The sequence below is a fragment of the Mustelus asterias genome, chromosome 13 (genome assembly GCF_964213995.1).
Source record: "Mustelus asterias chromosome 13, sMusAst1.hap1.1, whole genome shotgun sequence".
Lineage (NCBI taxonomy): Eukaryota > Metazoa > Chordata > Chondrichthyes > Carcharhiniformes > Triakidae > Mustelus > Mustelus asterias.
In genome coordinates this window covers 96,685,216-96,707,614 of record NC_135813.1, presented here as the reverse complement: position 1 = coordinate 96,707,614, position 22,399 = coordinate 96,685,216, and the positions used below count along the sequence as shown (strand labels likewise).

The 22,399-nt window shown below is 40.0% G+C and overlaps 1 protein-coding gene across 6 annotated transcripts in view; it reads left to right on the top strand.

Annotated features, from left to right (window-relative positions):
* The window catches only part of hectd4 (HECT domain E3 ubiquitin protein ligase 4), a 270,502-nt gene that overhangs the window by 135,506 nt on the left and 112,597 nt on the right, over positions 1-22,399 (top strand). For all 6 annotated transcript variants that reach the window (XM_078227339.1, XM_078227343.1, XM_078227340.1 and 3 more), the window contains exons 18-26: positions 3,678-3,802; positions 6,678-6,831; positions 12,814-12,923; positions 14,963-15,170; positions 17,189-17,308; positions 17,600-17,704; positions 17,831-17,994; positions 19,255-19,497; positions 20,532-20,724. In XM_078227339.1, the coding sequence (XP_078083465.1) occupies positions 3,678-3,802; positions 6,678-6,831; positions 12,814-12,923; positions 14,963-15,170; positions 17,189-17,308; positions 17,600-17,704; positions 17,831-17,994; positions 19,255-19,497; positions 20,532-20,724 (1,422 nt within the window). The remainder of the gene's footprint in view (positions 1-3,677; positions 3,803-6,677; positions 6,832-12,813; positions 12,924-14,962; positions 15,171-17,188; positions 17,309-17,599; positions 17,705-17,830; positions 17,995-19,254; positions 19,498-20,531; positions 20,725-22,399) is intronic.

The window sequence follows — 22,399 nt, the reverse complement described above, 5'->3', positions numbered from 1 at the left end:
GACTGCGGGAGGAAACCAGAGCACCCGGAGGAAACCCACGCAGACACGGAGCGTGCAGACTCCACACAGTGACCCAAGCTGGGAATCGAATCGGAGTCCCTGGCGCTGTGAGGCAGCATGGTAACCACTGTGCAACTGTGCTGCCCTATACCTGCTATCACCACACTCGCAAGTCGCATATTCCAGATCTTAACCACTCTCCACATGTCTCCATTGCTTCTCTGTGCCCAATCATTCTTGATCTTTCTACTGGTGGAAGCAGTTTTTCCCTATCTACTCTGTTACAAATTTAACAAAAACAAAATTCACTTCTGGCTTCATTGACTTATCCAATCTAATCGCATGACTATAAATACTAATAAATCATTTAGCAGTACCATCCAAATTTGAAACCTCTACTAAATAGAAAAACAACAGCAACAGACACCTGGAAACACCACTTGTGATTGCCCCTCTAAGCCACATACCATCCTGACTTATGCTGCCACTGAGTTTAAAAACCTGGAACTCCCTTCCTAACAGCATAATGGGTGTACATACACCAAATGGTTCACGAAGGTGGCTCACCACCAAGTGTAATTAGAAATGTTAACATTTTTGGCCTTGCCAGTAACAGTCAGATCTCATGAATGAATTCATAGAAAACACCAAACAAAGAGTTTGAAAGTCAAATTCCCAAATATGGACACTTTGAGGTGCATTAGATCCACAGTGTGAATCTGATAGACTAAATCACGGTCTTTAAATTAAGTTGGCATTAGCATTTTGAAAATTAATTATTTAGGAAAATTAGAAATGTCAAACAACTATAGCTGGCCCTGTTCCAAGGACTATTGAGATCTTATTTTGGCTTATCACTGCTTAGCTTTTGCATGTACAGCATTTCCACTACCTACCATAGATGTTATATCCTCATTGAATTTGTCCAGTGCAGTTGTCCCTTTTGAAATAATTTCTTTCAACTTTGAAGCATTTTTGTTTATTTGAATATGTTGTAATTCCATCTTGAATTACAGATTTTAAAAATTTCCGTGTTGAAATTACTTGGTTTATCCCTTTTGTTTCAGATACTGAATGACCAATTACTACTTTAATTTGATTTCCAGCATTTATGCTTTTTATTTTTACCTACAGCTTATACTAAGGTTAACTGGCTATAGAGAGATCCCAGCAGTTGTTCTTAACCTCCAGTCAGCCAAGCCCCATGTCAAACTTTTTTAAAAAGCTGCATTGTATCTAGCAAGAAATGTTGCCACAATCTCAGATCTTATTGCAATAATTTCAGAAGTGCTGCAAAGTAGCATTTTGCCTTTGAGCAAGATTATAGCATGATCAAAGGGAAAAAGTTTAAGGGCAACTCTGATTCAATATAATTTTTGTACTGTGATTTTAATTCGGGAAGGTAGTTAATTGGGCAGTTGCCCCCTCTCTTCCTCCTATTGGTTAATTGTGTGATGATGGGGTATAATTTGAGCAAGTACTCAAAAAAAACTTGGAATTAGATTTATATAATTTAGAGCAGATGCTATCTTTCAGATCCATATTGTGAATGTCAGTGTCTTGTGTAGTAGTTGTGTTGCTGCTTATGTTTTTTAATATGTTGTGATTTATTTGAAATAGTTGATGTTTGTATAATCAGACTCCTATTTTCTGAATTAAAATGTTCTGAGAGACCAAGAATTAAAATTGATTTTTAAGTTGCACTCGAGTTGAAATATTTGGGTTTTAAAGTCTTCATTTACTTCGAGTGACACAAAGTGGTAGCTCATGTTAGCATTCCACATCGAGAAACCAAATTTAAGTACGAATGTGCAGACTTGTAATTCTGCCTTGTAGTCAACACAGACTCGTAGTGGTTAGCACTGCTGCCTTTCAGTGCCAGGGACCCGGGTTTGAATCCAGCCTTGGGTGACTGTCTGTGCGGAGATTGTACGTTCTCCCTGTACGTGCATGGGTTTCCTCCGAGTGCTCTGGTTTCCTTCCACAGTCTAAAGATGTGCAGGTTAGGTGGATTAGCGGCGTAAATATGTGGGGTTACGGGGATAGGGCCTAGGTAAGATGCTTTGTCGGAGTGTCAGTGCAGACTCAATGGACCGAATGGCATCCTTCTGCACTATAGGGATTCTATTCAATAAACTGCCTTTCCTTGAGTCGATGGAATTTATATTTAGTCAGAAAATATTCAAGTCTGTCTTGTTGAATAGAAAGTTTTTAAGCTATTGAAAAGCACTACTGTGTTAATGCTCCAGTAATCCTTTACAGTTTTTGTTCCACTTCTGTTAAGTATTAAGTACTGCTATTCAACTGCTGTGGAACAGTGCCTTATAATTGACATGCAGTGAGACTGTTGAATTGTCAGAATCTTAAAACCGTCCACTGGACATTGTCTAATCTAATACATTTAACAATTTGGTGATTTGTACCTGAAAATGTTGCTAACATACATGTGCGTACTAACAGTAAGTCCTCACTTAAAGTTAAGCAAATCAGATTTTCTAATTAAAGCTAATGTAAAAGCTGTAGTTGGGTTCTGTAGGAGGTTTCTCATTTTTAAAAAAACATTAAAGTATTATATCATCTAAATTTCAATGTTGTAAGTTCCTGTATTTCTATGTTTGTAAAGAAGTAACCTTTAAAATCTGAAAATATAAAAGTAATATGCTAACTTTCTACTTGCCTCTTGTTCACTGCTGATACTGCTCACTGCACTTCCTGCTTACCACATACTCCACTCTGACAGACCCTTCCTCTTGCTGGCCCTCGGGTTTGTGAGCTCTGCCACTTCCTCATGCTGTTGGTTTGCAAATTCTGCCAATCATGGCGGACTTTTCCTCTTGCTGAACCTCCCTCTCCTTGCCTCTCCCACTCGTTGTTTTCCCCTCCCATACCCTTGTGATGAGTGGCGAGAGACAGGAAGAGCAACTTTGACTTGCAGGAGGCAAGATATGAGCTGTAGAGGTGGCGAGAGGGAGGGTCAAGAAGAGTGTGAACCGGAGGGTCGACAGCAAGAGGGTGGGGTCAGGTAATGGCAGAGGCTGCTTCAAAATACTGTTGAGATTTCACAGCCTGTGTCTGGTGCAAAACTAGTTTAAAACACGAAACATGAGTCCCAATAGGTCACTGACGTTAAAGCAGAACAACTTAAATCGGAGCGACAACTCATGTTGGGAGATTAAAGGGTGATATTGATGTAGTGCATCACTGTAATGAAAAGCATTCTACCTGTTTCTGTCATGTCAGGATTTCAAGTTACATTACCACGCAGTGTCTTCCTGAATGTTGCCCGGCTGTCCATTTGAAGCATCTTGTGCAACTTAACTATGGTCTCTGCAAGGAAGGTTCTGGGTTAAATGCTTTTTTACTTTTTTGGCTTCTCAGCCAATTGGAACATTTTAGCAGATGCCTGTATATACACTGTATGGTTTGCTTGACTTGAGTCACAGCAGGCAACTCAGCCGATAGAGGATTCAATTTCACAGATCTAATGTTTAAGATTCACCAAATCACATAAGCAATTGCATCTGTATGCAATTTGTTACCACCGATGGAGTGAAATGCTAACTCATGTCTCATAAATTTGCTTTTAAACTTGAGTTGCAATTGCACTGTTGCTTCCTTTTTGTAAGAAGGATAGCTATAGCTTTACACTTGATTTGCTGTTTTGTTCTTTGATGAAGGAACTCCAGACCAGTATCTTAGCGCTAGCCACCAAAATCCTGGCAGGATGTGATGAAGTACTTGAAAAACTCCAGCGAGTCACCACATCTGTTATTAACAGTGAAATGGCTGACAAAGAGCACAGGTCAGTACAGCTATTAACATTCAGCTATGTATATTTCATGTTGATGTGGAAATGCCAGCGTTGGACTGGGGTAAACACAGTAAGGAGTCTAACAACACCAGGTTAAAGTCTGTTAGTCAGGTTAAATGTTAAACCTGTTGGACTTTAACCTGGTGTTGTTAGACACCTTACTGTATTTCACGTTGAGACAGGATATGCTCCATTGTCACTTCTCACACCTCCTTTCCAAAAGCTTCAGTTCAGTGGTTTAAAATACCCATTGTTACTAGTTTAATGGTGTGTTTCTGTTTTTATGGAAATAGTTGCGTATCAGCACCACAATGCCATAATTTAGAAGTGTTCATACGTGCACCTGTAAATGTACACATTTTGCATCATTCAGTGTGACACCTCATCTCTAGTTGAGAGAGTGGCATTCCTGGCTCATGTTCACATGCTGATTTTTGTCAGTGCATTTCTACTTAATTGAACATTTTCCATTTTTAAACAAAGCAAACATCTTTTAGGAGTAATAGTTGATAGTGGTATTGAATCTAATCTAAAATACATGTATATCCTGCTATTTTACCCTAATGCCATATCAGAACCTTTGATAGTCCTTCACAAAGCCATTAACACTTGCTCTGTTTTTGTGCCCGACACATCTTTGTTGCACTCTCTCCTAGTTTCCACCTATTGCTGATGTTCTTCTTGTCACCACCTGCTCCAACCCTTGAACAGCATATAATCCATCAATTTTCTCCCCTTCTAGTTCTGAAGAGTCAGAAGAACTTGAAACATTAGCTCTGTTTCTCTCTCCACATTTACTACCACGCCTCTGCTGAGTTTTTCCTGTATTCTGTTTTTTTGTTATGACTGAATAACTACCATTTCATGTATGACTGGGTTCGTCATGCTGATTTGGCTCTCATTGAGACCAACACACAATTGAGTGTAATTTTTTTGTATGACTTCGGAAAATACTGATGTAAATTGTTTTGTATTGAAGCTAGTACAGTAGAACTAATGATTAGAATTGCAGTGGTCTGCTCCGTTCCCCTCTTGAGCATGCATGCACACACACACACACACACACACACACCCCAACATCCTATTCCGGAGGGTTCACTCCCCGTAAGCCATATGAACATACATATTCGGAGCCATTTGGCCCCTCGAGCCTCCTTCACCATTTGACAACATTATATACATTGCACCAATGACTACAACTACATACATTATACCAGTGACTACAACTCTAGAGTATTTAATTTGCTGCCGAGTGTTTTGAGGCATCATGAAAGATACTGTGCGTCTGTAGCTTTTGTCTTACTTTCATTACACCTGCATGCAGTTGGCAGAGTGACTGCAGCAGTGGTGAATTTGGAGGCCTAATGTTGATTTTCAAAGGATAATTAAAGAGTATTCAACAGATGTTAGAAAAACAGCTAAAGAAATCACTACATTTACAAAACTATTCAACTCTGTAGCTAATATAATTTTACCATTCTGACTCCTCTGCCATTATTTTGTATTATCTCCTTGCGTTTATTCTACCAAAATTTATCACTTCACATTTCTCTGCATTTAACTTCATCTGCCACCCTTTCGGCTTGTTCCACCAACTTGACTATGTCCCTTTAAAGTTCTACACTGTCCTCCTCACTGTTCACAATACTTCCAGGTTTCATATGATCTTCAAACTTTGAAATTGTGCCCTGTAGACAAAGGTCTCAATTATGAATATATATAAGGAAAAAGGGTCCCAACATTGACCCCGGGGAACTCCAGTACCAACCTTTCTCCAGCCCAAAAAACGTCCATTAACCAATAATCTGCTTCCTGTCATTCAGCCAATTTCGTATCCATTTTGCTACTGTCCCTTTTATTCCATCAACTGTAACTTTGCTCTTGAGCCTGTTTCGTGTCACTTAATCAAATACCTTTTGGAGATCTATGTACACCAATTCAACAGCATTGCCCTCATCAAGCCTTTCTGTAACCTCAATAGAAAAACTTCAAGTTACTTGAACACACTTTTTCCTGAAGAATTCATGCTGGTTTTCTTAATTCATCCACATTTGTCCATGGGTAATTTTGTCCTAGGTTATTGTTCTGGAAATTGCCATACCACTAAAGTTAAATTGGAAAAATATGGAAATCAGACTTAAAAACAAGTCACATTGGAAATGCAAATGAATTCAACCAGCATCTTGGAAGAGAAGAGACTGGTTCATGTTCTGCATCTTTGATGTTCCAGGATTAGGGTAATTGGACTAATTCATGATAGAAAACTTGGATTAATTCTGCTGGAGTGACGAAGGTCTGAGATGAACTGATTGAGGATTTTAAATATTTGGGGGAAAAAACATTCCTGTCGTAGGAAATTCGGAACAAGAGAATGCAATTTTGCAGTTCAAACTTGAGCCAGTGAAAGATGCATCTGAGAAAAAGTTCAGAAATGTCGCTGATTGCCACCAAGTCAAATAAAGAGATGATTTTTTTGGATTAACTGTATTCGGCCATAAAGAGAAAAAGAATCTTGTGATCAGTATGAGATTGCTGCTGTTGCCAGTAGTTGAGCTAACACAAAGGGCTGAATGACTGACTCATGTTACTGTGCGTGAAACATTCTGTTATCAAACAATAAAACTCAGTGGTGCAGGTGGTACTGGTTAATCATCAAAACTAAGGACACTTCTTCAGCCTGCCTGCTCCTTCTTTAGCCCTGGACTGCTGATTGGTATTCTGTTCCTTGTACTGAGAGCCAACTTAATAAAGTGTAGAGGTCTAATTTTGGAAAGCCAGTGTAGACATGGGCCCTTCTCTCTGGTATAAAATTCTGTGCTGTTTGTAACTAATTTGGTAATAAACTAAGATTGATTCTTCACTACAGGCTAAAAGGCTTGGAACAGATCACGAAAGCCACTATGTTGGGCCATTTGCTGCCAGTATTGCTGACCTCTTTGATGCACCCAAACCTACAGACCCTGATCATGGCAGATGCACTCATGCCACAACTGGTTCAACTTGTTCTCTACACCAGCCAGGTAAAGAACAACATTTTTGAAGTCCACTTTGGGATATCTATTTATAATGACTGAAATCTTAAATTTGAAATGAAACTGCATGACCCCTGAAAAATAAATGTTTCATATTATCTGTTATCTCCTGCTTTCTGTTTAACATCTTCCCTCAGTTGATATGAGGGAATTTCAGGCTTTAATCTGTGCAATTGCTCCTCTGACGCATTAGCCTTGGTATTAAGAACAGCTTGCCCCGCTCTATCCTGTTTCCAGACATTGTTTCTCTCTTACTCTTGTACATTTTCTTCTTGTTTCCATTCTATCTTGAAGGCAATGATTTCTTTCAGAGCTAGCAATCAATGTTATTAAGTGACCAGTTAATTAATTGCATTGAAACCTTCAGAGTAAATCCTGGGCAGTTATTTGTTGCCACCCTCTACTGATTGTCCATGCCAGTGCACTTGCATAGAGTGGTTAGTTGTGTAACGATCATGAGTTGAGATCTGTGGTCAAACTTATCTACATTCCTACTGATGCTAAATAAACTAAACCACTTTCAAACTGAAGCTGGAACCATCCAGGACTGTATGACTCACCTGCTCAAAAATTGCTGAATTATGAGGGCAGCTTTGTACTTTGAGAATCAAGTTTTTTAAAGCATTTTTTTCATGTATTTTCTGAACTTGATAAATTATTCTTTTAAATTGGATCCTTGTGCACAACTAATTAAGATTGTGGAGTGGAATGGAGGGGATTGTTATTGCATTAACAGATGTGCCATTAAAATGCAGGTCCATGTTGCAATTTCCTTCATTTTCTGTCCCATGGCTGTCATTTTACATAATCTGCTGGAACGTATCAAACTGATTACCTACAAGAACTCTACTGCTTACTGCAGCAAAATAAATAATCTGCTTGGTGAATCATAATGTGGTCAAGTCTTTTGTCACTCTTTTATATCTGCGCAAACCTGGCAAAGGTCAGCATTTATTGCCTATCCCTAATTGCCCTGCAGAAAATAGTGGTGAGCTGTCTACTTGAACTGTTGCAGCCCCTGTGGTGCAGGTGCATCTGAAATACTTTTAGAAAGGGAGTTCTAGGATTTTGACCCAGCAACATTGAAGGAAGAGTGATTATCATTCTAAATCAGGATTGTGTACAGCTTGGAGGGTGCAAGCACCTGTTTTCCCTTGAAAATCACACAAAGTACTGAGGGTGTGCCCCCACCACATGGACTGCAGCAATTTAAGAAGAAAGCTCACCACCACCACCACCTCAAGGGACATTAGGGATGGGCAGTAAATGCTGGTTTCACCAGCAAATGAATTTGAATGAATTAAAGATAAAATCACCTGGTATTTCTTGCTAGTTCTTCATGACAACACACTGCCATGAGTGAGTAGACTTTGGTCATGCTCTTTGCCCATCACTGCAATATCATTGGCATTAGATGCATAGCTGGGGATTTTTTTTCTGTAATAGTGTCCATTGTTAAGATCCCAGCTAATGTTCTATTGGACAGTCAGGTCCCAGAGTGGAATCCAACTCAATAGATCCTAACTTTTTTTTTGTTTAAAAGATGTAGATGAACAGAGTCAGAGGACTGCCGATTAACTTGTAACAAAAAAAAATAAAAAATATTAAACAAGAAAAGATCAACTATAATACACCACTACTTCACCACAGCTATCCCTTTACAGATATATGCAGACTTGTAAGGATAACACAAGTTACAAAACAGATACTCTAATGTTCACAGTAAGTACACAGTCCATGTAACCAATGGGCCAATTGTGACCAGACATGCCACACTTTGAAACCAAGTGACAGATGCCACCCAAAGAACTTCTGTGGATTACACATCAAATCCCCCCAAATGCTTGTTGCACTCTGAGAGTGACCTCACTGGAACTCTGGCTTTGACACGAGGGTTTCCAAACTCCACTCTCAAAGAACACACTTTAGAATCTTTTACAAAAGGTTTTCTCTAGATATCTGAGCCAAGGATCCACATTCAAGATTTCAACGTGACCTTTCATTATTTTTCTGCCCTGGATTTCACTATGTGCATTGAAGCTTCCACACAACCTCTCAGTACCCAGCCACACCGACAGAACACCACTGCTTCACAGGCTATATTAAAGTGTCACTGACCATTTTCACCTCTGGTGTTTGGTTTCTCAATGGCCGATGTCTCCAGGTGGGCAAGTTGCAGCCCTACTCTGTCTTTAATTGGGAGCCTCTCTGCCCCTTTAACTTCAGTGAACAGTACCTTATTCAGATTTCGATTTTTTGTCCCTTTGAATTCAGTCTTCCTGGCTCTTTTCATTCCCTGGTTTCTGGGACTTTCTCCTTTAGCTTCTGGGGCTTGTTTTCTGTCCTTCTGTATTGTCCTGCCTGCACTGGCAGTCTGTGGAATGCTTTTTGCCTCTGGGTTGCCTGGTTCAAACTGACAATTCAAGTGTTGCTTCTTTTCAGTGCGAGCCTCTGACTGCTAAGCAACAGCTTAGTTTTTTTTTAAAGCCTCTAATTGCTTTTACATTGTAAAACTTTCATACACTGCAGGAAATTTAAGTCTAAAACCTATAGATTTGCAGGCACCTTTGTTCAATATGAAGCTAAATTCATGAACCCTTAACACACACACAGATGCATAAATTAAGCTTAAGCTTATACCTATTTCTAACACACACAATACAAGTATAAGTGACTTAAACTATCTTCACTTAACAACAAATGCTGCTGAAACAGATCCTGGATCAGTAAACTAAAAGGAAATCTCTGGAAGTAGGTATCTTCTGAATGGTGGCCTGAAAGTAGTGATTTCTTGAGATCCCTCTGCCAAATGAGCTGACCAATATCTGTGTTTGGCATCTGCTTGGAGAAAAACATCGCTCCTGTGAATTTGGAATTCAGTTCTTCTAACATTGGAACTTTGTGTGAGCTCCTCTTGAGAGAGAGATTTGGGCGTCTTCGGTCTTGGTGTATTTGGATTGGGCCTTTCTTCAGTTGACACGTGATGGAACCACACTAGTCAACGTGCAAATGCGCACAGTGGATAATGCCATGATGCTCCATGTCATCCAACACGCACTATAGTTTCTCCTGCATGCACACATTGCACTTTCTAGGAGCGTCAATAGATGGAATTGCAACTTCTGAGTTGTAGTGCACCATCAACTCTGATTCAGTCTGGGTATATCTGTTGTCGGTCATAGATTGTCTCAATGTGATTATTCTTGGCTTCTTCTGCTGTGATTGATATCTTGGTGATCTCGCGTATGATTATAATTTCTGTACATACTGGCAACCCCTGCTGTTGCTGGTCTGCGTGCCCACCAGTTAGACGACTTGTAGTTTCCATGCAGACTTGCTGTAGCTGTATTTCAATGTCAGTGTACCAATGCAATGAATTGGTGACCCATTGTATACAGTTAGTTTGTCTGTTGTAGGTTATATCATTGACTTCCAGTGAATGCAAATACATATCCCCAGAATTCTGACTGATATTCATGACAACCTTGGCAATTTTGGCTTTGAACATGTCCTTGTCTCTTTCTTTGGGCATATGATGATAACATAAGCTTCTAACTGTTTGACTTCTTCCCCAAATTGTGTCACATGAGACTCCTTCACCATAGCAATACCTTCAGATATATACAGATTTAGAAGGATAACACAATATTTGTTAAATGTTTATCAGTGTTCTCAGTAAGTACACAGTCCTTGTAAGCCAATAGGCAAAGTATGATCAGACACACCACAGTAGGAAGGCAATGGCATAATGGTATTGTCACTGGACTAGAAATCCAGGGCAAGATATGTGGACCTTGGTTCAAATTCCGCCACAAGCAGATGGTGAAATTTGAATTCAATAAAAATCTGGAATTAAAGTCTAGTGACCATGAAACGTTTGATTGTCATAAAAACCCATCTGGTTCACTGATCTGTCATCCTTACTTGATCTGGCTTGTCACACTGAGCCAACTGGTCTCATTGGCATTCCGACTTGCATGCAAAGTTCACTAGGCTGATCTGGATATGCAGAGATTTTCTTATGAAGAGAGGTTAAGTAGGTTGAACGTGTATTCATTGGAGTTTAGAGTGAGAGGCAACCTTATTGTGATATATAGGATTTTCAGGGGGCTTGACAGGGTAGGAGAGTCGAGGACGTAATTTCAGAGCAAGGGGCCTTAAAGACAGGAATGAGGAGGAATTTCTTCTCCTGAGGATAGTGAATTTGTGGAATTCTTGCCGCAGAGGGCTGTAGAGGCTGGTAGTTAAGTATGTTCAAGTCTGAGATAGACAGATTTTTAATCAGTAAGGGAATTGGGGTTATAGGGTTAAGGTGATAAAAGAGTTGAAGATTATATCAGATTGGTCATGATCTTATTGAATGGTGGAGCACACTCGATGGGCCGAATGGCCTACTTCTGCTCCTGCATCTGGTGGTCTCAGCTTAAACTTGTACCTTATTTCTAATACCCCCAATACAAATAAATTGTTTAAACTATCGCTATCCAACACAATATTGTGACCTTATTCTCCAAAAGATCTTTTTGGAACGTTTCAATTGGCATTGAAACTATAACCATCTCCATTATTTATTCAGACTGTTCAGCCTCCGAGAAATCTCAGGGCTTGCCCTTTTCGTGGCACCTGTTGATGAGTGATACTTGTTGCTGTTGTCTGTAAGTCATCAGTTCTAGATGGTATATTCTAAAGTTCACCTTTACGTGAAGCTCATCCTTCAGCAAGTTCCATATCTTGGCAGGAACCTTCTGATCCTTCTTTCGTCTGCAAAAAGTGTTGGCCCTGTGCAAAACCTCATTTCCAATGGTTATCTTTAACTTCAATACTTGTATATCTGGTTTTGTGACAGATAAATCAAATCCTTGTTCAGAAAGCCTAAATGTGGATTGGACTTGTGACCTTCCAATTCATGCTGGGGTATTTGGTGGTCATCTTCCTGATATGTCCTGTCTTTTATGAATGCTGTCAATATTTAGGGGATTGTAGCATCTCTATTTCATGGGGGATCCAGCAATGCAACTTTTGCGGTGTTTCTTTTTCTTTGCCTATTTTTTTTTGCTGGAGCTCCTGTTCTTTTTTGTGTACTTTCAGGTTTTTTTCTGTGGGAATGATACCGACATAAATTGGGCGGTCTGATTCATCACCATTCCAGCTCACCACAAATCATGTATTCATTGCTTTGTGAAACACTGTACTGGTTCTCTACTTCCCAGGATCTTCAATGCGCATTCGACCTTTTGTACCACACAAAATCTTGTTTGTAACCTTTTCTGCGATCTTCAAATCATCTTCATTTTGTTTAACAGGAATCACTGCTGATCACCATGTTATACTTCTGTTTGCTTTATACAAACTTACCAACTCCACACTGGGCTGATAAATTAAATGTGGTTTTCAGTTTATTTGAAGATGTAGTACCAGGTTGCTCAGCAGACAGACTTGCGATAAAGATTCAAAGCTATTGATAACAAGAAAGTACAGCTGCAACTCCTTCACACCACATGTTGCTAACTAATTTTAAAGCTCCTTTGAAAAATGTCATCTGGAAACATGTTTTGCATCCTGAATATTTATTCATTAGCATATTCTCTATCATAACAGCTACTGCTCATTCAAGTCATGCATTGTTCCTTGAATGGGAAGGGCAAACATGTCATGATCTTTGCTAGTTTTATATTCTGATCAGGAAATGGAACTTTGTACAATATGGTTTTCTTTCCTTACTCACTCTTGGACTATCTGCCTTGTAGAAAGAGTGAGATGAACCCACATCTGATAATTATGCAATTCAGTTATCCACTTTTTTGTATTGTTAAAAAAGACAATATTTGAAGAATATATTGAGAAGTTAAATTACATTAATTTGGGAAGTTGATTAAATTGTTCATTTTTCATATGATTGAACTGTCTCTATCTGGCTGAATTACATCCATTATTGGTATGTAAAGTTCAATGTCCTGTTGTCTTGTGCAGACTGCTTTGCTGTTGAAAACACAAGCTCCTGTTTTCACAGAGCTAGGTGATGAGCCCTACATAGGAGCTGAACAGAGCCAGAAAGGAACGTTCCCCTCTTTGGATGACAGGTGATTGACGTTATTCTGACGGTATTGAACAGGATACAATTTCAATTCTCTCATTTTAGTTTAAGGAATTATGTATTTGAAAAACCAATGGTTTGGCAAACTGAAATCTTTGCCATCACAATTTAATCTTTGTGAGTATTTGAGATTGTGGTTACACTGTAGCTATCTATCTAGCTAGCTGTGAATATTAGTTATAGAACATAGAAAAAATACAGCACAACAGGCCCTTCGGCCCACAAGTTGCGCCGGTCATGTCCCTACCTACCTAGGCTTATATATAGGCTTACCTATAACCCTCAATCCTATTAAGTCCCATGTACTCATCCAGAAGTCTCTTAAAATACCCTATCGAGTTTGCCTTCACCACCACTGACGGCAGCCGATTCCACTCACCCACCACCCTCTGAGTGAAAAACTGACCCCTGACATCTCTGTACCTACTCCCCAGCACCTTAAACCTGTGTCCTCTCGTAGCAGCCATTTCAGCCCTGTGGTGGGAAGAATTCTAAATTTATACATGCATAGGCTCGCACTTTTGGGCAGAGCAATGCCACTAGTAAATCTTTAAACTTGAATGTTGGTAGAAACATAGACACACATATTTAAATCAGCATTGCTTAATTTTATAAGTGTCTAGGAGATTCTGTGGATATTTTGTTTTTTGTTTGTTTATATCCAATTCAATCCAATCAAAGTCCAATTCAAAGTCTCAGCAAGTGAGACATTCCAGATCCAAGCTGACAAGGTTTCCCACTTCCTGTCTTGGGCTTGATCTACATGATCCAAGCTGAATGGAGCAGGCATTGCACCTTCTTCAAGGCTTGATTTAATTTGCATCTTAGCCATGTACACTTTTTGAACCCACTGAAGCTGTATTGTTCAGTGTGATGTTGAGCCAGCAATGAGAGACTGGCTGATTGAGGGGACCTATCACTGTGGAGCTAGGTCAGTTGCTGCAGAAAATATAACCACACCGTCAATAATCAGTTTATTAAAAGCTGCTAATTTGGCTGTTTGTTTTTTTTTCTGCCATTACTTTGTTCTTAAGTAGCGTATTAACACGCAGTAACTTTTAAACTTAAAAAGGTTACTGCTATGAACACATTTGAGAAGTGTAGAGCAACAAATATGCGGGTCCATCCATCCGATGCAATTGCAATGCCTGCTGCATGATGATATGTACATTCCCCCACTTCACCTGGAGAGGCAAGGAACAAGATTTAATAATCCTGGACGGCACAGTGGTTAGCACTGCTGCCTCACAGCACCAGGTTCAAATCTGGCCTCGGGTCACTGTCTGTGTGGAGTTTGCACATTCTCCCCGTGTCTGCATGGGTTTCCTCCAGGTGCTCCGGATTCCTCCCACAGTCCAAAGATGTACGGGTTAGGTTGATTGGCCATGCAAAATTGACCCTCATGTCGGGGGGATTAGCAGGATAAATATGTGGGGTTGCAGGAATAGGGTCTGAGTGGGATTGTGGTCGGTGCAGACTCGATGGGCCGAACAGCCTCCTGCACTGTTGTGATTCTGTGATCCTGGCCAATTGGGGGGAAATCATCTGGGAAAATACTTCTCCTAATGCCTTGGATGATTGAAATTATTCCAGGAGACCATTCTGGCCCTGATTAATATTATTAATCTGCCTGCCTCCTCCTTGAGGTGATCTCTACCATAGCCAGAAATAGGTCACTTGAATTCAACAAATTAAAAACAAAAATAGAAAACGCTGGTCTGGCAACATCTGAGGAATGAGAAACAGTTAGCATTTTATGGTTCATGACCTTTCAATGGAATGAACCACTTCCTGCTTTTGCAAAGCTTGAGATTATTATCCCTAGTGCTGTACTCCCTTAATTAACTATTCGGTGGAAACAATGTAGGAGTTATAAACTGACTGCACCATCTTTTGTCAGATGTATTAACTGAGGGCTTAAATCTTTCACTAGTCAGTCTGTTGGTTTGATGTAGAATTGCATTGAAATTGCTTGAGTTAAGACTGAAATATGTTAAATGCAGCTAAATTAATTATTTTCACTAGAAACTACCGTATGCTGGAGGAAAAGGAAGAACCCGGATTTCTGACTGGCTTAAAGATTCCTGCCCCGTGGGCAGCTGGGAAGACGGTGGAAACAGTCCATCCTGTGAGAGACAACTACAAGTTCAAAGAAACTGTCCACATTCCTGGTGCACGCTGCCTCTATCTGAGGTTTGACACTCGCTGCTCCTCCCAATATGACTATGACAAGGTAAATGAATGAAAAGGGCATTGTATTTGCATTCATATTGTTAGCGTTAGAGCTCAACAAGATGGGTTTAATCCTATTTGTAAAACCTGGGAGGATTACCTGGGGGGATTAGAGCTGATGTAGTGTGTTGTATGCAAACAGATTTATGAATTAGGAGCAGGAGAAGACCATTCAATCCCTTAAACCAGATCTGCCGCCATTCACTAATACCATGACTGACCTGATTCTGTCCTCAACTCATTCTCCAGCCCTGTATAACTGTTGACTCCCTTGTTAGTCAAGAATCTTTCTACCTCTGCCTTAGAATATTCATTAACCTTGCCTCCATCGCTCTCTGGGGAAGAGTGTTCCAAAGACGAAGAGAAACAAATTATTTTCATCTGTCTTAAATGGGAGACCCCTTATTTTTAAACTTTGCCCCTAGTTCCAGTCTCTCCCAAAAGGGGAAATGTTCTTTCAGCATCCACTCCGTCAAGCTCCCTCAGGATCTTGTATGTTTCAGTAAGATCACTCTTCAATCGTCTAAATGCCAATGGATGCAAGCCCAGCCTGTCCCACCTTTTCACGTAAGATAACACCCCCATCCATGGTATCAAGTGAACTTTCTTTGAACTGCTTCAAACAAAATTTGTGAAGACCATTTCTTCCAATTTTTAGTTCATTTCATAGAATCATGGAATCCCTACAGTGCAAAAGGAGATCATTTGGCCTATCAAGCCTGCACCGACCACAATTCCACCCAGACCCTATCTCTGTAACCCCATGTATTTACCCTGCTAAACCCCCTGACACTAAGTGGCAATTTAGCATGGCTAATCCACCTAACCTGCACATCTTTGGAGTGTGAAAGGAAACCAGAGCACCCGGAGGAAACCCATGCAGACACGTGGAGAATGTCCAAACTACGCAGACAGTAACCCAAGGCCAGAATTGAACCCGGGTCCCTAGAGCTGTGAGACAGTAGTGCCAAGGTGGACCCGTTTGGGTAAGTAGGCACTGGCTTTTCCTGCAGTCTTGCCTAATTCAAAATCACAACCTGAATTATCATTGAAAACTGTTTCCCTCAATGAAGCAATCGATGAGAACTGGAGAAATCCGTATATAATAACTACAACACGAGTACTTGAAGATTGTCTGTATCTGAGGGTCTTGGAGAAGACACCAAAAGAATCCTTTCATTTTTTACAAAGCAGCAAGAAGAATTGGAAAAAAGAGACCAGGCAAAAATAAGTTATCTTCCTACTTATAATAAGCAACCAAGTATGTTTGCAAACATCAAAGTGGAAATCTGTGGCACCCTATGAGATGGAAAGTATTGGGGAAATTTGTCATAGCAGATCCTCAAAATAAATCAACAAACTTGAGAAAAACACAGAAAATGTAGAATTGATGTGTTTCCAGCCCAATTGCAAATTCAAAAATGCATCTTTGTTTTTCCTTCAAATTGGATCAAATTTGCATTGAGGATATCCTCTGTAAAAAGATTGTTTGATCCTCAAGTTGGTTTAGTGAAGCAGTGGTGCAGATGTGTCTTGAAAGCAGAACCAGGAGATTTATCTTGAGTGTGTCTGCTTTCTTCAGTTAATATTTTTGTATTTGTTTCAAAAGCATGCTCTTAATGCCCATGTCTTCTGAGTTTTGTGTTGCAAGTTTCTCTGCCTCCCCATTTGCTTGTGGATTTCATTGACTTCGTATTAATATTTATGATCTGTTCAGATTTATTCTCAAGAGTGGAGTATGCACACTTTTGAGTTTCTCGAAAGATGAGTGCTTCTTAGAACAGATTATTCCTGAATGTATTTGCCTCAAATGTCGATTTGTGATTTGAGTTTATGCCGGAAGGTGTGCACCAATTAGATTAAATTCTGTTCATCCAATTGCAAGGATTCTAATGTTCTTCATTAAATTTCTGTTAGAAATATTTTGGTACAATTAATAGCCTGTTTATTTTAAATGAAAGACCTTCTGGATTGAAGAGGTATTACTGTCTTTCAATTGTACACAATTTATTCTTGTAGCTGGTGATATATGCAGGTCCAAACACTAACAGCAGGAAAGTAGCAGAGTATGGAGGAAATACGTTGGGCTATGGAAGTCGCAGTGTACTGGGGACTGGTTGGCCGAAGGACTTGGTCAAGGTAATTGAAAACAAGATTTTTTTTCCCTGCCTATCCTTTATAGTCGTTATTTTTTCCTTTTAACTATTTGATAACTGTAGTAGCTCTCCTGTACACTTAGTTGTGAAATAAATGTTTTTTGGAGAGTGCAGTGAGTTAAATTTGGATATATGTGTAATGGATACTGAAACGGAGGAATGAAATTGAATGAAAGTGCAAAGCCATTGCTCTGTACACATTAGACTTATTTAGAATTGAAGCTCACTTGGTTCTTCAGGTCTGAAAATTAAATCCCATCAATATATTTATCAGGTTGAGGGAGACACCGTGACATTTTCTTTTGAGATGAGGAGTGGACGAGAGCACAACACACCTGATAAAGCCATGTGGGGATTTGCCTGTACTGTTCGAGCCCAGGTAAGGTAGATTGTTCTAGTTAAATTGCGATATATGTAAACATTGACATGTCTCTGATAGTCACAGGCTTAACTTTGCATTTGGTTATATTTGGCAATTAGCTTTTACACATTTATTTTGCTGCAGGAGTCTTCAGAGGATGTTTCAGGAGGTTTGCCCTTCCTTGCAGATCTTGCATTGGGTCTCTCTGTATTAGCCTGTTCCATGCTACGGATCCTTTACAATGGACCCGAAACAACTAAAGAGGAGGAAGCATGTCACCAATTGCTCAGATCAAAACTGCTACAGAGGCAAGTTGCCTGATTATTTCTATTTTGGCAAATTTGTTACATTTCTCCATATTTTGGAAGATGGGAAATTACTGTGTTGCTGCCTGATTACTTACGAAGTAGGGTTTTTATTGCTCTAATATTCATTTGCCAGGCTATATATACATACTGAAGCTGCATGTGCATTCAAAAGCTTGTTTAAGATGCAAGTGTTACTTAAACAAGTGCACCACATGGTGTATTGAGTTAAGCATTGCGTTTTACGATCCGAGTTCAGTACCTCCAATTTTGCTTTGTCAGAACTCCTTGTCAGAACTGTTGCTGATCAGAAGTGTGGCCAACAGCATTGTTTTGTTTCCTAGCACAGACTGCAGGATAACAACCACCTCATTTTAACTTATTGAATAACACCAGGGAAGAACTTCTATGTAATTAAATTCTTCATGGGAGTGCTGAACACTTAAAATTGGTTAGCTTGTATCTCAAAACAGCTAGTTCCAATGTGAAGTACAAATTATCTGGACCAGGAATCCCTCTGTTCATGGCTCATTGCTAAGGAAATAATGCTATTCAAATTACTTTTTTTTGAATTATATGTTGAGGGAAGTTTGCACGGCCATACTTAAGTCCTTTTGGAATGATTTAAAGTAGGTTGGAAACTTGCTCAGCTTTTTACAGGAGAGCAGCTAATCATTTGAGGATGCTGGCCACCAGCAGATACGATTATTGTAACAAGCACCTCATTCAGAGGGCCTGCTGGTTTTGATTAACCACTATATTCTAAATCCATGTCCCAATTAATATGAAAAAGTTGAACATTTATTTTTCTTAGTTATGAAATATGAGCGCTTTCACCATTAGGTATTTTGTAATTTTAGAAAATCAATGTGATTTATATATTTGCCACTTACTTAATAAATCCGATTTGCAGCTACTGCCTGAAATGTATGATTTGTGTGTTGTGCGTCTATTAATTGGAGAGGTTTGAACTTACTTTTTGCTGTGTATAGTTTGATTGTAAACTAGTTTATTCCTTTGGGCATGCTACCTTTGACTCTGTGCATAAGGTCACATTTCAGTCAAGGAATTGTGGATCAGTGGATCTTGTCATTTATACTTGGTATCAGAAAAAGTATCTGATGACTGCACATTGCAATCATTCCATATCCAACATGCCATTGCTCAACTTGAACATACATTCTCTTGCAAAGTGAAAAATGAAATTGTGCAATTTCTGGGCTAGAATTAAATGTGTATATCGTTGTAATCTCTTGATTCCAGATGCCAGTGGCAAGTTGAAGCAAACGGTGCCTTATCTCCTGCTTTGACTCCAAGCCCCTCTCCTCTGCCGCTAACTATAGAGGAAGACAGGGAGTTCACATATCCTTGTGATGCACTCGCACCCCCTCCCCCGGTAACTGGGCACTACTTTGATTTGCCAAGGATTCGTCTGCCTCCTGGAATAATGGGAAAACTCAGGGAAATATCTGGAAGAGCACGACCTCAGTTCAGACCAAGTATTAAGTGAGTGTGATCTCTTAGATATCAATATTTCTGCTGTGTAAGGTTCAAATGTTAGGACACCAAAGCCCCTTTGTGAAAGTGTAAAGCATTGTAGGAAGAAACAGTTGAGTCTGAATAATGAACACTTTAGCAAACTATTTAGTTTTGTAATATTCTTTTGTGTTTGTTGATGCTTTCTTGTTCCCTGTAGTTGGTGGGGAGCACTAACATTTGTGGTATGGTTCCATGGGTGCCAGCTGTCCCTGGTACAAATGGCCCTTCATGTCTAAGCCTAGATAGTGAGTGGCAGCATGCTATTTAGTAAGAGCAGGCACATTTCAATCATGCCTGATTTTTGTTCTCTTCTGACATCCGCACTCGTGTACTTTCCAACAGTAGTTGAGGAATAGTGATCAGGGAAACAGTTGCTAGATTTTCCCCCACCTTTCCCCAGTCTAGGGCCATTGAGACCAACTGCAGCAACTCGATTATTATCCCGGAACAGATCCATTAACAAAGGCTGGTGATCAAAACTGGGACTACTGACGTCGATGACTCAGTTTAACACTTTTTGACAATTGCCATTAAGATGTTAGTTTCTAGAGAAATGATGGCAAAAATATTTAATTACATCAATACAGCTAATGATGAAGCATTAATTATAATTCTTACTCCACCCTTGTCCTTCATTCTCTTCCATCATGCCCTGTCCTTGGACTGGAAACAAATCTGTAGTTGAACATGTTATGAACATCCTTCCTTTTAAGTTAATGGTGCTGCGTGATTGGATATGATGCATTTATCCAACTTGTTGATCATTATAGAGAAAGAAAGGGCACATTCAAGATCATACTGCAGTAGGTTACAACAAGATATTCTCTATGTGAGGAAGTAATGCTTGGCACAGAGTTGGTTTTTACAGTGTGAGACGAAGGTTATTTATGGATTGTTCAACACCTTGAATTATCAGACTTGAAGTTATTCTGTTGATACAGTTTTTAAAGTGAAAATTGACCACTCGCTCCCTAATGATGCTTTTTGCCTCTCGATTCTAGGGAAGTGATTCAGCCTGATGTGATGGAAGAAATGGTGGTGTCATGTGTGATCAAACATTTGAATCTGATTGATGCGCTGCAGTCTCTGATTAATTTCCAATACCGAGAGGAGCACCTGGAAGAATATGACCTGTTGTGTAAAATAATGGGAGAAACTTTCAAAAAGCTTAATGCTATGGAGCGACAACTTCAGGTAAAGTTGGGGACTGAAGGGAACCTTGATATGCCTGTTTTAGATGGATGGTAGATGTAAACATGGCCACTTTTGGGATGGGGAATGTGAGATAGCGTCTAGAGGTTTTCGACTTAGTGGATAAGAATCTTCATGGGTTCCCTGAAGCCACCCTAAATTGATGTATGAGAACAAGAATATGTGAAAATAAAAATATATTGTCTGTATGATGTGAACAATTAATGTGCTAAGATTTAATGCCACTTTCTTTAGAGAATTTTAACAATTGTCAATAATGGAAATACATTTAGCAGTTGAGAATTGTATTTGCTCACTTAAAACATCAAAATATCATTTATCCTGAAATCCTAGATTTGACGGTAAAACGTTGATCAGTTTTCTCAATCTGTCAACTAAATATGGTGTGTTATTTTTATTCATTCCCATTCTGCTCTTTTCATTCTTGCTCTGTTGCAAGCTGATGGGAGGTGTCTGCAAATGTACTAAATTTACTTGTTTCTTCAAATATCTCTTTTTAATGCAACGTCCAACGTATGTATGAAACATAGAAAACTACAGCACAAAACAGGCCCTTCGGCCCCACAAGTTGTGCCGAACATATCCCTACCTTTTAGGCCTACCTATAAACCTCCATCCTATTAAGTCCCATGTACTCATCCAGGAGTCTTTTAAAAGACCCTATTGAGTTTGCCTCCACCACCACTGACGGCAGCCGATTCCACTCGCCCACCACCCTCTGTGAAAAACTTCCCCCCAACATTTCTCCTGTACTTACCCCCAGCACCTTAAACCTGTGTCCTTTCGTAGCAGCCATTTCCACCCTGAGAAAAAGCCTCTGAGAGTCCACCCGATCTATGCCTCTCAACATCTTGTATACCTCTATTAGGTCTCCTCTCATCCTACGTCTCTCCAAGGAGAAAAGACCGAGCTCCCTCAGCCTATCCTCATAAGGCATGCCACTCAATTCAGGCAACATCCTTGTAAATCACCTCTGCCCCCTTTCAATCTTTTCCACATCCTTCCTATAATGAGGCGACCAGAACTGAGCACAGTACTCCAAGTGGGGTCTGACGAGGATCTTATACAGCTGCATCATTATCCCCGGACTCCTAAACTCAATCCCTCGATTGATGAAGGCCAGCACACCATACGCCTTCTTAACCACCTCCTCCACCTGCGGGGCCGATTTTAAAGTCCTATGGACCCGGACCCCAAGGTCCTTCTGATCCTCCACAGTACTAAGAGTCTTTCCCTTTATATTGTACTCCATCCCATTTGACCTGCCAAAATGGACCACTATGCATTTATCTGGGTTGAAGTCCATCTGCCACTTCTCCGCCCAGTCTTGCATCCTATCTATGTCCCTCTGTAACTTCTGACATCCCTCCAGACTATCCACAACCCCACCAACCTTCATGTCGTCGGCAAACTTACCAACCCATCCCTCCACTTCCTCATCCAGGTCATTTATGAAAATGACAAACAGCAAGGGTCCCAGAACAGATCCCTGGGGCACACCACTGGTGACCGACCTCCATTTAGAAAAAGACCCATCTATACCCACTCTCTGCCTCCTTTGGGCAAACCAGTTCTGGATCCACAGGGCAGCAGCCCCTTGGATCGCATGCCCTCTCACTTTATTCTTCACATTTTTATAGAACGCTTTAGGGTTTTC